Source organism: Lontra canadensis, unplaced genomic scaffold (assembly GCF_010015895.1).
Source record: "Lontra canadensis isolate GAN:19392208 unplaced genomic scaffold, GSC_riverotter_1.0 scaffold6, whole genome shotgun sequence".
NCBI classification, from domain to species: Eukaryota; Metazoa; Chordata; class Mammalia; order Carnivora; family Mustelidae; genus Lontra; species Lontra canadensis.
Genome location: NW_022631000.1, coordinates 230,448 through 248,132, shown reverse-complemented (window position 1 = coordinate 248,132; position 17,685 = coordinate 230,448). Strand labels below are relative to the sequence as shown.

The 17,685-nt window shown below is 35.1% G+C and overlaps 1 protein-coding gene across 1 annotated transcript; it reads right to left on the bottom strand.

The window, feature by feature from the left end:
* Positions 1 to 364: 364 nt before the first annotated feature.
* LOC116864745 (olfactory receptor 5K1) lies at positions 365 to 1,333 on the bottom strand. The gene has a single exon (XM_032852626.1). The coding sequence runs from the start codon at positions 1,331 to 1,333 to the stop codon at positions 365 to 367; it is 969 nt and encodes a 322-aa protein (XP_032708517.1).
* Between the last annotated feature and the right edge of the window lie 16,352 nt (positions 1,334 to 17,685).

Below are 17,685 nucleotides of genomic sequence, written 5' to 3'. Positions count from 1 at the left end.
CTAACTGGAGTGCTCATACTCCATGCTATTAAGGTAAACTGCCTGTAAATGTTAAACAGAATTCTCCTTTATGTGTGCAACTGATATTGTTTTCCTTTTGGAGGTTGATAATCCCAATCTCTGATGCTGAAACTACCCATGAACTTGGCAACATGTGCAGCTCTTTCTTGAATAAATTACAAATTTGGTTTTGATTTTTGTTACTTTGAGTTAAGATTTAGCAGTTTTCTCTTTCCTGTATATTTTCTCCCATATGTATTGCTTCCTAAATTGATTTTATTATTATATATTTTAATATTTTACATATAATTTGTGCATTTTCTCTGTGTAATTTCACTTGGAAGTATTTTCCACCTTTAAATCATTAAGTTATAGTAGATGTCATTTGTTTCCAACTTTCATGAGATCTTTTTTTCTTCAGAATTTTTCTCAAGACAGTTATTACTTCTTTATTTCTTAGGCTATAGATGAAAGGATTTAGTAAAGGAACTACTATTGTAAACAAAATCGCAGCTGGAATATCCCTATCACCTTCTTCAAGCAAATTTGGTCTAATGTACATGAAAAAAAGAGATCCATAGAATAATGAAACGGATAAAAAGTGGGATGCACAGGTAGAAAAGGCTTTGACCCTTCCTTCTTTGGATTTCATTTTGAAAATAGTAAAGAGAATGTAGAAGTAAGATATTAAGACACTGCCTATGGTAAAGACTTGAATTGAGCCTGAAAAGATAAATAGTACCAGTTCATTGATATAAGGGTCAACACAGGAGAGTCTGTATAAAGGAAGAATATCACAATAAAAGTGGTTAATGTGATTAGATCCACAGAAAGCTAACCTAAACAGAAACCCTACATGAATCATGGAATGCAGGTTTCCAGCTATGTAGGCTCCTGTGGTCATCTGAACGCAGAGTTTTTTTGACATCATGGTGTGGTACTGCAGTGGACTGCATATGGCCACATAGCGATCATAGGCCATTGCTGCCAGGAGAAAGCAATCTGCAGTTTCAACAGTGCAAAGAAAATAAAATTGTGCCATGCATTCATAGAGGGAAACCACTCTGTTCTCAGAAAAGAAGTTCCCTAACATCTTAGGAGTAATGGCACAGGCGCAGCAAGAATCTACAATAGCCAAGTTGCCCAGAAAGATGTACATTGGTGTGTGAAGATGATGCTCTTTTGAAATCAGTATCACCAGGCCTAGATTCCCCACCATGGTAATCAGAAAGATGACAAAGAACACCACAAACAGAAGGGTCTTTAACTCCGGGTTATCTGTAAATCCTGTGAGGATAAACTCACTTTTCATGGTATGATTTTCTTCAGTCATTCCTGACTTCTCTGTTGAGAAAAAAAATTGTGGATAAATGAGGTACTAATTTATAATATGTCCAATTTGACTGCTAAACTAACTGGTTTAGAAGGACGAGGAGCATATTTTTCAAGGCTTTCATAGTTTATGTGGACATGGCACATGCCCAGTTCTGGGGTAGTATCAGTCTCCTGAAGCTATTACCTATGTAGCTACTCTTTTAACATTCTTCCAGCATATTTTCAAGAAAAATAACAGATTATATGCACACGGATGGCTTATGAGGTCTTAAGAGGAATATTCAGTACAAACAATTTCTTTATATGGGTTAGGTAAGACTGATTCATAATTTTAGTGCCAGCAATTAGCATCAGTGTTCTCAAACAATTTCAGTAACTGTATATGCACTGATTAACAATGATATTGAAAAAAACTATTTCCTGCACTCATGTTCAAAGGAGAATTATTCACAATAATGAAAGCTGGGAACAACCCAAATGTCCATTGATGAGTGAATGGATGAACAAAATGTGGTATATATGTACAATGAAACATTATTCAACTTGAAGAAAGAATGAAATTCTGACACATGTTAAAACATGGATGAAACTTGAAGATGTCATGCTAAGTGAAATAAATTAGACACAAAAGGACAAATGTTGCATGAATTAAAGTCTTACTTACATGAATTAAAGTCAAATTCATAGGGACAGAAAGTAGAATGATAGTTGTCAGCATGAGGAAGGAAATGGGTGGTTATTGTTTAATATGTATGGAGTTTCATTTTGGTATGATAAAAGAATTCTGGAAACAGTGATGATGGTTACAAAAAATATAAATGTACTTAATACCACTAAACTATATACTAAAATATGAGTAAAGTTTTATTATGTGTATTTTATCACCATAAAAATTTTTTAAAAGACAATTTTCACTTGCAAATTCTTAGCAATTTACTGTCATCAATGATAACAGAATATACATTTAAAAATAAAGTACTTTTTGGGTAAAAGTGAGCTATTTCAGAGGTATTTAAAATTGTGGAGGTTGGGAAGGGAAGGCATTGTGGATGGAAGCATACAGGAAAAAGAGGAAGAGAGAAAAGAAAAAAAAAGGCTATACATAAAATATTTCAGGTCATTTATAATACTATTTATGCATGCAATGTAAAGTTTTTCATATATGCATGAGAAATTTAAATGCTATCAGAAGAAATTGGAGAAATTTTAAGGGTTAAAAATTGATAAATTTAATTATTTAACTATATGTCAAAAACATCATGAGTAAAATCAAGTGTCAAATGCAAACTGGCAAATTATTGCAATAAATATAATGTTTCTATAGTTTTTTCCTAGAAATAGCTTATAGAAATCAGCAGGAATAATCACTAGAAAAAAGATAAAGGAAAGGAACAGAAAAATCTCAAAGGAAATATAATTAAAAAAATTAAAAATTTTTTTTTCACTATTAATCAGAGAGACATCATTTTAAGTTATGAGGACAAATTTACTTTGCTTATCAAAATTGAATTTTTTAAAAAAGAAACGACAATTTATAGTGTTGTCTAAAATACAGTGAGATGGGAACTCAAATGCATGCCTAGTAGAAGTATAAACTGGTATAATCATTGGAAAATAATTTGGTAATAATTTAATGAAACTCTTAACTGTTCATACCCTGTGACAAGTAACTACGAATCTCACAAAAAAATAATTAAAACCTCAGATAAAGACTTACATATAATGGTGTCCATTGTAAAGTAATTTATAATAGTGAAAAATTAAGAACATCTAAATGGTAAACATTAGCTCAGTATGATTAAGTATGAATCATCCATGTGATGGTATATTGTGCAATCATTATTTAATATTTCGTTTAGTGATAAAAGAGACATAATAAAACATGTGAAAAATAAAATATAATGTTCATATACAAAATAATCCTAATTTTCCAAATAAATACTTACTATGAATGTAAAGGAAAGGCAGCACAGAAACACATCAAAATGTTAATACTGGTTTTCTCTGTGTAATGGGAATTATAGGTCACTTTTTTCTTTATGTTTTCCTCTATTTCAAATTTTCTGCAATAAATTTTGCTTTTATAATCAGAATATAAAAAGTTTTTAAATTTTTATTTTTTTATCTGACAGAAAGAGAGAAAGAGAGAGCCAAAGCAGGGGGAGGGGCAGGCAGAGGGAGAGGGAGAAGCAGGCTCCCTGTGGAGCAGTGAGCCTAATATGGGGCTCGATCCAGGTCCTTGGGATCATGACCCAAGCTGAAGACAGCCGCTTAACCAACTGAGCCATAAGGGGTTCCAGAATACAAGATTTTTGTTAAATAATTTCAGTGACATGCTATGTTTTATAACTTATTACCCCGCAATATCATTAGGGATCTAATTAATGTTTTCTGCACTTTACAGTTCTATTGTTGATAACATCACAATGGAAGTATTGAGGAAATATTTGTTCCATCTCTGTGACCGTGACATTCACGGTTATAAATAATAATAATTTGCTGACAATCTTGGATGTATCTTGAGTCATTCAGGAATAGAGTCACATCTTGTGGTAATGTATTCTTAAGGAAACTTTTCTCTGTGTAAAGCAATGACTCTTTGGTGTCAAGTTTTACCATGTTCAGTGTCAAGTGTTTCCATGATATATTAAGCTTCTGTAATTATTAAACTTTGAGTATATTTTTAAAACTTTGAAGAATGTTTTTTCATTCTCCCTTTGCTTATTTTAGTGAATTCAAGAATCATTTGTTCATTGGCCTAGTATTTACTAAACGACTGCTTTGTACTACATACTTTCTTAGAAGGTCACCTGATCCTCTGGACATTTCTACATTGATAGTTTTCTGGATATTCATTGACCATAACCACATTTTGTATTCCAGGAACTGAGGAAAGGCATTTTGGAGAGATGTAAGCAGATCTTTTCCCTTTTGCCTTCCTGAAAATATTATTAACTTTTAAATCTCAGACTATTTTGGATTGATTCCTTTAGGAGCAATATTTAAAAATAAAACACTTGAAGTTCTTATATTTTAATTAGTTTTTCATTAAAATGACTTACTGTTGGCAACCTGAAGTCTAAAAATGAATATTTTAAATCTATATAATTTGAATAACTTTTTTCATTTAATGCCTTACACTTGCCAGCTTAAAGTTACATAAAACAATAAGATTTCCTTCAGTTTTCCTGGTTGATTATAATTAGTCAGACAGAAGTAAGTTTTACATTGATATTTTTATTTCTCTAAGAATCAAAAGGGAAACTAGAAAGTTCCCTCAAATTACATCAAGATATTAAAAGAATGGCTTAAAATTATAGCTGATCCTTGAACAACACAGACTTTAACTATGCAGGTCCACTTAAACTTGGATTTTTTTTTTTTCAAATTGTAAACGCATTTTCTCTTCTTTATGATTTTCCTAGTAAAATTTTCTTTTCTCTAGCTAACTTTATTGTGAGAATACAGTATAACATAAAATATGTGCTAATCAACTGTTTATGTTGTCAAAAAGTCTACCAGTGAATAGTTCTGGTTAACTACAATTATTGGTAAGATTTAGGGGTCAAAAATTATATGTGAATTTTCAGTTATACATGCGGTCAGCATCCTTAGCACCTACATTGTTCAAGGGTTAACTGTATACTTCTTTCCTATAGAATTTGTTTAATATATAGGGAATGTCCAACACAAACAGTTTAAGCACCATTTCATTATAGAGACTAATAATCTATTTAATCTGTTAAATTGTAAGTTACATTGCAAACTATATTAAAGAAGTTTCAAAAATACTGTTAATGTTTTCTGTTATTACTATAAAAGTATGCCTTTACTTGTTTATTTTTGGTAAATTTAGGCTTCTCTTAAATTCAGGAGTGATGTAAATAAGTTATAGCTATTTGTATAATTCTTGCATAATAGAATCTACACTAAAGGAAAGACTTAAAAGAATTTAAAAGATTGAAAAATAAGAATTGCAACCAAAAAAAACCTTAAAGAATTTAAAGAAATGTTTCTGGAGGTTAATATTTCCAGAAAACAAAACAAAACAAAACAGATTTTAAATACTCACTCACCTGGATTTACCTAAGAGTTTTAGAAAAACTAGTTGGCTGTCTGGTGCTGATTTTTAAAGTAGATCCAGAAATAAAACTCTATTGTTCTGAATGTTTGGGAAACTATTTCTACCAAAAGGTCAGTGATAATATTTATGTCATTGATAGAGAATGGTTTAAAAATTTAAATAATTCTGAAGGGATTTACTTGGCATTGGCATCAAGTATAGCCTGAGAGACCTAATTTTTTAAACATTGCAGACACACTGAATGGGAATAATTAAATGTATCCTTTGAGACCCAGAGAGTAAATCAAAAGCCCATTTCCAAACAAATTTTAAGGGCTTTGTTTTGATTTTAACTTACTTGCATTTATAACATTTATCCTTTTCATCAATCTGAAAATAAAATTCTAAGTGGAAAGAAAAAATTCCCACTGGATTGGTCAGTAAAGGATCATAGAAGAAGTGAAAGCTAAGCTAAGATTTGTTGCCACAGAGAGAAGAAGATGTGGAGTGAACAGGAGTCATAAAGTAACACCTTTCCCACCTTTAAAAAAAAAACAATATACAACTTCTAGAATCTTCCTTTGAAAATATATTCATAATGTGTTTAATTTTACATCTTAGTTACTAGAATAGACTTTAATTTTTTCTTGCAAATCCAGAAGCAGCTTCTCAAAAAGCTCCTGTCCTCAAACTACTCCCTTATTTAGGACTCTCCTATCATTTATAGTGTAATGAATCCCTATTGTCCATCAACCTCAAACTCAGTTTATTTGGTTAATTATTTATCTTGATTGTCCTCATTTTTCATCATTTGAGCTTGTTTTCTCTCTTTATATTCCACTTTCCCTGTGTACTATTCCTATGCCAAGCTCTTCTCTTTAGTGAAAGTAAGTCACTTTCATCCTTCATTTTGTGCCTTTTGCCTCATCTGTATTATGTCCACCATTTTCTTTCATCTATGAAAATCCTATCTTCTTTTAATCTTCAGACCAATGTCCATATAGCTTTCCTATGATAAACTTCTTTGTTTTCTTCCCAACCTCCTAAGCTCTTGTTACCCATATAATACCAACCAGGTAACAGTATTTGCCTTGTACTGTCCCCTAGCATTTCATAGGTTAACTCTGGCTTCTCTCCACTTGATTACAACCTCATTAATATTAGGTCATGTATATTTCTGAGATATACACTAAGAACAAAGCAAAGAACAAAGAAGAAAAAAAATCCCACCCCTCAGAATTTAAATTCTAGAGCAATGTGATTGTTTCAGGTGATGACCACATTTCTCTGACAATGTAGGACTAAGAGTGTGTCAGTATGGCAGGATGGGGAAACTTCCTCCTGTAATAAGAGCTTGGTAAGAAATGATGGGGAAGAGTCTCTACCAATAGAACTATGAAGAATGATAAATGATGCTTCTAGCTTACTATTCCAGTCCTTTTTTTTTTTTTTAAGAATTTATTTATTTGAGAGAGAGAGAGAGCGAGAGCGCGCGCGTGCACATGAGTGGGGGAGGGGCAGAGAGACAGGCAGACTCCCTGCTGAGTAGGGAGCCAAATGTGGGGCTCACTCCCAGGATCTTGGGATCATGAGTTGAGCCAAAGGCAGACACTTAACAGACTGAGCCAACGATGCAACCCACTATTCCATTCTTAACCCATGAAATAATGTGGGGTCAGTGAAAGATTCATGGAGTCAGAGAAAAGAATTGTGCAGCTTATTAATTGTTATTCTACTTTTTTCTTGCAAATTTATGAAAATTTTTATGCTTGCTTAAAACTTTTGGAAAATCTCCATGTTTAGTACCACAAATGTTAGGGGCCATTTATTGCTCCATTTATTCATACATTCATGTGATAAATACTTTATAGTGCCTACTATGTGCCATCACAATTATAGACTCTGTTTTCATGGAACTTACATTCTAAGAGGACAGTGGGGGAGAAGATATATACATAAATGAGAAAAATAACAAAAATTAGTGCTATGCTGAGGGTAAAATCACATAGTGTGAGAAAGACTGTATAGGAGCTACTTTAGATCAGATGGTTTGAAAAGCTCTGTAGGAAAAAGTTTTCAGTTAATCTGAGACCTGAGTAGTGAGAAGCCAGCCATTGCAGTCTAGAAAAGAGCATGATAGGAAGAGAGGAAATAGTGAAAATTCCTTAAGGCAGAAGTAAGATTACATGTTTGAAGAACCCATAAAAGCCAAATTAAAGTGGATGGTAATGGGATTGAAAAATTGATCTTGTAGGGATTGTAACATAGAATATAGAGTTTGCATTTCATTTTCAGTGCACTGAGAAGCCTTGGGAGAGTGTATTAGCTTTCTATTGTTACTGTAACGAGTTGCCATAAACTCAGTAATTTAAAAGAACACAAATTTATCCTACAGTTCTAGAGGTTAGAAGTACTAAATGAGTCTCATTGGTCTAAAATTAGTGTTGATATCCTTTATGGAGGATGTAGGGGAAAATATTCCTTTGCCTTTTCTAGCTTCTGGAGTCTCCACGCATTTCTTGGTTCATGGCCCCCTTCCACCTTCAGAGCCTGAAATCGCCACCCAAATCTTTTTCACATTGCATCACTCTGATTCTGACTCTTCTGCTTTGTTTCAACTTTTTCATTTTTTTTTTTCAAATTTAAAAAATTACATTGGGCCAACCTGGAAATGCAGGATTATTTAACTCCCCCATGCATGTAGTGTAACATATTCACAATTTCCAAAGATTAGGATGAAGACCTCTTTGGTGGGTCATTATTCTACCTACCAAACCAAAGTTTTTTTGGGCAGAGAAATGGCATTACCTTATTTACACTTTGGGACAAAGACTCTATCAATCTCTCAGAAAATGGATCATGAAGGGTGAGAGTGGAAGTGGGAGACCAGCTAGGAGGATATGGCAGTAATTCAGAATTAGGAAGGTAGTTATGGACATGGAGGAATGTAGATGGATTTGGATTGTGTTTTGGGGATGAGTCAATAGGATTCGTTGATTATTTGGATTTGTTAGGGAGATATGAAGATGTTAAAGAGGTAGAAAGGAAAATGCCTAGATCATTTTGCCTTGAGCATCTAAGGGGAAGATGGTAGCATTTATTCAATTGAAGGACATGAGCAGAAATACTTTCTTGGTGGGGGAGTGAAGGTAAAAATCTGAGTTTTATTTTCTCAATGTTATGTTTGAGATGCATATCAGTTACTCAAGCAGAAATGTCAAATAGGCAATTGAGTATGAAAGAAAAGGCTGGAGATTAAGAGTCCTCAGCATGTGGATATTTAAAGTCTTGGAACTGAGTGAGATGAACAAGGAAGAGTGGGAAAGCAGAAGAGAGAAGGGTGATTTAAGAAAGAGCCCTTTGTACTTTCTGCTTTAGATTAGGCCAGATTATCCAGCATACAAAATGCCTGGTTGGTGTAAAATTCAGTGATATAGAAATTACAGGAAGTATCTTAAAAATAATGAAGTCAGAATGCAGGAAGTGTGAATTTCACTTAGTAGGCCCTGAATAAATTTGTCAAGGGACAGACTACCAAATCTGAGTCTCAGAAAAACATTTCCCTGTGTGACTCATTGCTTTATTCTGTATATTACATTTTAAATATTGATATTGTAAGGGTGATAAATTAATCATAGGTACATTGATATCTATGGTATTGGTACATTGGTATCAGGTACCTACCTGATATATAGGTACCTAATCATTGTACATAAGGTTCCCCTTATGTACAATGTAAGATTACAGCTGTGGAATAAAGATGACTTTAAATTAAGATTTTTATATGTAAAACAGTGAATACAACAAAAGGACCCAAATTAATGTGATGGATGTTGTTTTGCTTTTCTAGACATGTCTTACTCATCACCAAAAGTTGGTAGTGCTTGTTATAATGCCAAGCATAGTGCTAATAAGCAATAGTAATTCACAGCAGTATAAGACCAAATTCTTCTTTGCTGTGACTTACCTTACTGGAGAGGCAGTCATGTAAACAAATAATTAGAATGCAAAGTGATAGAATCTATAGTATAATCATACATTCAGAACAGATGGGAGTGACTTAATTTGCTTGGGCATGTTAAAAAGGTTTTCTGTAGGAACACTGTCTTTTTTCCAAATAAAATAATACTTTAGAGATTAAATCTTTATGTGGGAGGAGCAAATCTCCACAGCCTCCCAACCTTTTTCCAGATTTTCATTTTCTCCCTGAGGAATTAGTCACCACTGTTGCCAAACTGTTGGTGGCCACAAGAAGATATTCTCCCATTCACTCTGCCCCAAATGATTCCCTGCAGCACAGAAATTATGAGGGATCAGTTGTACATGTCTTGACTTGACTTGGAGATAACCGGTGGGAAACAAAGTGTATTAATATACAACTAGAAGAGCAGTTCTCAACAGTCTCTTCCAACTGAGAAAGCAGGTTGGGAGATGATGTTGACACTCCTCTGGGCTTTCTCCAGTAATGAGCCATTGCCAGCTGGCTAAGTATGATTCCTCTTTATTTTCTCACATTCAAGCTAGTATATTGTTATGCAAAGGAATGAGAAAAGTATTACTGAAGTAATCTGGAATTTATGCTTGCTATGTTTTAAAAATATAAATCCAATTAAACAATGGTACTTTATTATTAGAAACTCATTAATTGTGATGCATGCCATAACTGATTGTGACATATCAGGGTGTTTTGATAGTTTGAAGCCTGCTGATCTTGATAATCTGGTTTAGATGAGTGAGTTGTTCATCTTGCATTTATGGTTTCCTATAACAAGGCTTCCTTACCTATCTCCAAATCTAAAAGGCAGATCTGTCTTTTCTCAGTCACCTGGAAATTCAGACATGGCTCATCTCCAAGAGATCTATTTCTAAAAATGTGAGAGACAAACGAGCAAGTAGGAGTGCCACTCCTAGTTTCTTAATCCAAGGACTTAACTCTTTCCCCCATGATTGACGCTGCGTGTCCAACCCTTCAGGGGGAGCTTCAAACCTAACTGCAAGAATATAGACATATCCTCAACTGAGTAATCATATTAAAATATCCTCCACTTAGGCCTGGCATCTCTATAAGAAACACAGATCGATAACAAAAAATGATAGGGGGTATTTTATTATAGATTACCCAGAAGAGGCCATTTGATCCTGCCTTTGAAAGATATGTAGACGTTTTCTCAGCAGGAAATATTGGAAAGGGAAAGCTAAGCAAAGTATCAGAGGCATGAAATCTCATGAAGTATTGGAATAGAATAGAAATAGAATAGAAATAGAAGAATAGAAAGTAGCTCCCAGTCTGGCTGCAGTATGGGTGTAATTAGAGAACTTGGTACTCATAATTATGTTATAGGAGATTACTTAATGGTTGATCCAGTTTTGACATCCTCTGCCTGAAATAAATCCTGAACAAATCAGCTATTGATAATAAACTAACTGTTCAGAAGTTCTTAAGTCATTCAGTATATACCAGACAGGGTCTCTGAATTTGTTGTTGTCAAAGTCAGGACTTCCTTAGAGAGATGTAGGAATTGAGAGATAGAAAGTATAGATTAAGTTGTGCTCAGTAGAGAAATCCATAAATGGAGATACAGAGGAACTTGCCCTATCCACCCATCCTTCCCTCCTACTTTCCTTCCTTCCTTCCTTTGTTCTTTCATATATTGACACATTTATTTTGTATAATTGTATTCTAATATAATGTGTGCCTACTTTATGTCAGCCACAATGCTAGGCACTATGGTTAAGCAATAAACAAAAGCAGATATGGTATCTGTCTCCCTTCTCCTTAAAGAATTGGAAAGAAGTTAGGGGAGACATATATTAACCAAATAATCACCTAAATTAATTCTAAATTACAACTTCACTATTGCAAAGATCAGATTATTACTGATATGAGACACAATAGAGAAGCCTACCCTTTCTGAAAAGGCAGTATAACATAGTAATTAACCCCATGGGCTTTGGAATCAGAGTGCCAAATTTTGAATCCTGGCTATAGCATTTTCTAACTGATCTCAGGAAAATTAGTTAACTTCTCTGTGGCTCAACTTCCTCATCAGAAAAATGGAATTACAATGGATCATAGTCTGAAAATGGGGACTAAGAAGGTAGTTTTGAAGACTTAATGAATTATGTTTAAAACAGTATGAGAGTAGGGTATGTGCTATGGTGAGTGCTGTGAAGTTTGTAAACGTGGAGATTCACAGACCTGTACCCCTGGGGGGAAAAAAAAAATATATATATATATATATGTTTATAAAAAATAAAATTATTAAAACAAACAAACAAACAAACAAAAAAAACAGTATGAGAGCTCCCAGGATCTAGCAAGTGTTCTTTAAATGTTACATGTTGTGTCACTCATCACCAGTGCCACCAGCACTGTCATTACCTGTAGTGGGTCGGAGAGTGGGGGGAAGTGATGGAAAGATTTCCTTGAAGAAGTGATGACTGAGCTGAAATCTGGAGGCTAGAGAATTTCCCAGGAAAAGATAGAGTGGGTGAGTTGTATGGAAAACATACACAAAGACCCTATTACTGGAGGGAGCATGACAATTTCAAGGTAGTGAAAGAGGTTCAGTGAGGCAAAGAGAGTTGAGGTAAATGGTGCAAAAGAAGGTGGAGAGGTGGGAAGGGGACCCACATTATAAAAGTATGAAATTAATTTTAATAATATATATTCTATTTAATTCAATGCATCTGAAATATTATCATTTCAACACATAATCCATATAAAATTATTAAGAAAGTATTTTACCTTCTTTTCCTTCCAAACCTTCAAAATCTGGTGTGACTTTTACACTTACAGCATGTCATAATTCTGACTATCTATATTTCAGGTACTCATTAGCCATGTGTTGAGGAGTTACAATTGGAAATAATGGGTCTAGGGTGGGGAGAGAAAAAAAAAGAGATAAGAGGGAGCTAAAAGGAGAGGAGGAGAGTTGGTGTAGTGTAATAAAAGCCAAGGAAATAGTGTTCCTTAAAAAAAAAATGAGTGATCAAAAGATTCAACTGACCGGACTTCCCCATCATAATTTTTTAAAAAAAATTCCCTAAAGCTGCAAAGTTCTGCCCTATTTTGGAAAACCTTAATTGACCTCAGTGTCATCTCTTTAGTTCTTGTCCCATTTCTCTCAATTTTTAGCACCATGCTTCTTAAAAAGCATTCTACAACTGCTGTTTTCATTAACTCTCAAATCGTCTGCAACCCAGACCTCATTCCCATTATTTTGGAAGAACTGTACTCCCCACTGACCAATTGGACCATCAAGTCCAATTATATTCCCAGAACCTTCCTTCTCTTTGACGTCTCAAAAATATTTGAAAATTTAATCATTCTGTTGTTCTTAAAGCTGTTTCCATCTCCACAGAGGCATTTTTTGAAGTTCCATCTCTGACCCTTTCTTCTCTCTCAAAAATTAGTAACTCATATCTGGATGCTGCTGGCTTCCAAATCTTCATCTACAGCCATGATCACTCCACATGACTGATGCCTGTGGGATATTTCCATAATTTCTAATCATGCCTCAAACTTGCCATACTTGAAAGGGAAATTACTGGTACCAAGAAAGAGCTTTCCCTGTTAACTTCCCCAGTTTGTCACAGAATGAAGGAGATGGAAGAGGAAAATTATCTCTGAGGAAACAACACATAAGCTGAGGCCAGTTTCTTGGGATGAACACTGAGCAAGTCTAACATGGTCCCTGCCCTCATGGAGCTTATCATCGCATGGTGGAAAGAGAGTCATTACAACTGTACTAAGTACTATGATGAAAATTATATTTAATAGAGGTCTTACCCTAGGCTGGGGTAGAAGTTGGGAAAATTTCCCAGAGAAAATAGCATGTAAACTGAAGGCTTGGCAAGGTGATTTAACCAGATAATGGGGGAAGAAGTGAGACAAATGGCATTTATGCCATAGATAACATTTGCAGGCTCTTAGTTGGGAAATTGTCCTGGTGTATTCTGGGAATTGAGAAACCAATGCATGTATAGCACAATAAATTAGGGGGGTAACATTGGTAAATGAGGCTAGAATGGGAGTCAGGGGTTAGATATCAGACAACCTCATAGTCCAGGGTCAAGATTCTCAAGTGTATTCTAAGAGGAAAAGGGAGATATTCAATATTCCTAGGTTCAAATCTTCAGGATCATCTATGACACTGCTATTGTCTTCACTTCCCATATCCAATTTGTCATCAAGTTGCCAACAAATTCCATGGTTTCTTAAAAGGTCTGTTATGTCACTCAGTACTATGTCCCATGTTTCTCAGTTCATGTGCTTCAGACTCCACGCAGGGGGTCACAACCTGGAGATCAATAAGATCAATATTAATAAAATTCTTTTTTCATATTTTGATTAATTTTCAAAATTAACTTTCTGTACAACTGACCGTACATTATGATCCGGTACTATCCATCAGATATTAATTGATTGAGTCTTGTGGCATTGTAAAGCAGTGTGTTCCCTACAGCAAATAGGTGTTCAGAAATGAAATGTAACACTGAGCTGGTACTATAGAAAAATGTTAAAATTTTATCTCATGAATATGTAAGAGAGCTTGGCCATTCCAGTGAACAGTTCTTTCAAGATCGAAGCACTATATGAAGTACCACCAGGAAAACTTTTCATTACTTGTGGGTACTTTTATAGACTGTCTGAAACCTTATTGTGCTAGCATACTAATTTTGTTGTAATTATTGTTGTCTGGTTTAATGCTTTTGTGTCTTTTCATTTTTTTAGAGCATGCTGCTAAAATCATTAATGTCTTTATATAAATTGGTTCATTTTAATCTTAACTGGTTAGTTGAGAATATTTGCATGAAATAATAATACCCAGTGAAATTTTTAGTAAACCCGAATGTCCTCACTAGAGATTTTATTAAAAGTTTCGCCCTTAGAGACTGGGAATTGGATAAGTTCCATAATTGCAAATATGTTATTCTTTGTTTTCAAATAACACACAATGGACATTATTAGGAAATAGATAGGGATTTCCAGGAAAGGTACATTAGTGTGACAGAATGAGAAGAGAGTTTGTGTTGAGGCAGCCCTTTAGTCCAGAGACATCATTAACAAGAAGGGCTGAGTTCATTTTTCAAAGATCACACTTTCATTGTATTAAAAAAAAAACCAAAAATCTAGAAAATATCTCCTGAAGGCTGATAATCTTTTTATTAAAGAAAAAATGACAATGATCCAATGTCAGGAAACCACACTAGGGACCTGACCCCAGTATATATTAAAGCTTTTTTTCATAAAGGACCTCTACACTTTTTAGCTTTAAACTGATAATGACTTCTCCAGTAAAGGACTTTGAATTGTTATTGGCCTGAATTTCTCCTGGCATCATCAATGACAATAGCTTAGTGAACAAATATTTCATGCTCTCCTTCTCTTGTGAAATATTATGAGAACTTCCAACAACAAAAGCACCCAGTAAGAGTAATAACAATCTGGGGCACATGGCTGGCTCAGTCGGTAGAGTACACAACTGCTGATCTTGGGGTTGTAAATTTGAGCTCCACATTGGATGTAGAGATTACCTAAAAATAGAATAAAAATAACAGTTCTATTCTGTCCTTTGTTCTCCTACCTAGACTCCCTTCTACTTGTGTGAGTGTATGTGAATGTTCCTAGGCTCATTAAAGCTTGTCACTAACTCATCTCTCACTATCTAGGTTCCTGCTGGAGTTCTGACTGGACCCAGTATCAAAACACTTCCAGCGAAGGTGAATTGGGATGATTATGACTGGCCACTTCAAGCCATGTTTGAGAGACAGAGGATGGCTCCTCTTTTAGTGAACGAGCAGTGCACTCACTCCACCACATTGACTCAAGCTGCTTTTTGAACCCAGGATCAGGAGCTGAATCAAGCCAACTTGACTTGTTTCGATATGTCCATATGACGCTGCCATGAAAACATTAAGTGAAGGTAGTTCCATTGACAGAAAACAACATCAATATTCTCTATTTCTTTGTGAGTTTACATTTATCAAAATGAAAAGTTTTTATTATAAAATTATTACCTTTATCTATGTTCAGAAAGAATGAGAAAAGACAAAAAATGAGAAATACATAAAAGGAAATTAAAATAAAATACACACATGGTGGTTATGTGAAATAACTACTATTGCCATTTATATGTATCTTTTCAGAGTTATTTTTCATATTTGTTTAGGAAGGTGGAATCATAATGGAAACAGTATTTTAGCCTAAACAGTATTTCTTTTTTATTTTTTAATTTTTTTTATTTTTTTAATCATTTTTTTAAATTTATTTTCAGAAACAGTATTCATTTTTTTTGTACAACACCCAGTGCTCCATGCAGTCTGTGCCCTCTCTAATACCCACCACCTGTTCCCCCAACCTCCCACCCCCCCACTTCTTCAAACCCTTCAGATTGTTTTTCAGAGTCCATAGTCTCTCATTGTTCACCTCCCCTTCCAATTTCCTCCAACTGCCTTCTCCTAACTCCCCATGTCCTCCATGCTATTTGTTATGCTCCACAAATAAGTGAAACCATATGATAATTGACTCTCTCTGCTTGACTTATTTTACTCAGCATAATCTCTTCCAGTCCCGTCCATGTTGCTACAAAAGTTGGGTATTCATCCTTTCTCATGGAGGCATAATACTCCATAGTGTATATGGACCACATCTTCCTTATCCATTTGTCTGTTGAAGGGCATCTTGGTTCTTTCCACAGTTTGGCAACCGTGGCTATTGCTGCTATAAACATTGGGGTACAGATGGCCCTTTTTTTCACTACATCTGATTCTTTGGGGTAAATACCCAGTAGTGCAATTGCAGGATCATAGGGAAGCTCTATTTTTAATTTCTTGAGGACTCTCCACACTGTTCTCCAAAGAGGCTGCACCAACTTGCATTCCCACCAACAGTGGAAGAGGGTTCCCCTTTCTCCACATCCCCTCCAACACATGTTGTTTCCTGTCTTGCTAATTATGGCCATTCTAACTGGTGTAAAGTGATATCTCAATGTGGTTTTATTTTTTATTTTTTTTAAGATTTTATTTATTTATTTGACAGACAGAGATCACAAGTAGGCAGAGAAGCAGGCAGAGAGAGAGGAGGAATCAGGCCTCCCGCTGAGCAGAGAGCCCGATACGGGGCTCGATCCCGGGACTCCGGGATCATGACCTGAGCCGAAAGCAGAGGCTTTATCCCACTGAGCCACCCAGGCACCCCCTCAATGTGGTTTTAATTTGACTCTCCCTGATGGCTAGTGATGATGACCATTTTTTCATGTGTCTGATAGCCATTTGTATGTCTTCATTGGAGAAGTGTCTGTTCATATCTTCTGCCCATTTTTTGATATGATTATCTGTTTTGTGTGTGTTGAGTTTGAGGAGTTCTTTATAGATCCTGGATATCAATCTTTTGTCTGTACTGACATTTGCAAATATCTTCTCCCATTCCGTGGGTTGCCTCTTTGTTTTCTTGACTGTTTCCTTTGCTGTGCAGAAGCTTTTGATTTTGATGAAGTCCCAAAAGTTTATTTTGGCTTTTGTTTCCTTTGCCTTTGGAGACATATCTTGAAAGAAGTTGCTGTGGCTGATATCGAAGACCACCTTGCTTAAGAATGCTTGGATCAACCAGGAGATCAAAGAAGAACTGAAACAATTCATGGAAACCAATGAGAATGAAGACACTTTGGTCCAAAACCTATGGGATACAGCAAAGGCAGCCCTAAGGGGGAAATACATAACCATCCAAGCCTCCCTCAAAAAAATTGAAAAATCTAGAACACAGCAGCTGTCTCTACACCTTAAAGAACTGGAGAATCAACAACAAATCAAACCAAGTCCACACATAAGAAGGGAAATAATCAAGATTAGAGCTGAGATCAATGAGGTAGAAACCAGAGATACAGTAGAATGTATCAGTGAAACTAGAAGCTGGTTTTTTGAAAGAATCAATAAGATCAATAAACCATTAGCCACACTAATCCAAGAGAAAAGAGAGAAAGCCCAAATTCATAAAATTATGAATGAAAAGGGAGAGATCACAACTAACACCAAGGAAGAAGAAACAATCATCAGAAGTTATTATCAACAGTTATATGCCAATAAGCTAAACAACCTAGATGAAATGGATGCATTCCTGGAAAGCTATAAACTCCCAAAATTGAACCAGGAAGAAATCGACAACCTAAATAGACCGATATCTAGTAATGAGATTGAAGCAGTAATCAAAAACCTCCCAAAAAACAAGAGCCCAGGACCTGACAGATTCCCTGGGAATTCTACCAAACTTTCAGAGAAGAAATAAC

Bases quoted from the DNA above. Each gene is read 5' to 3' on its own strand.
- LOC116864745 (XM_032852626.1), bottom strand. From the start codon at position 1,333: ATGACTGAAGAAAATCATACCATGAAAAGTGAGTTTATCCTCACAGGA.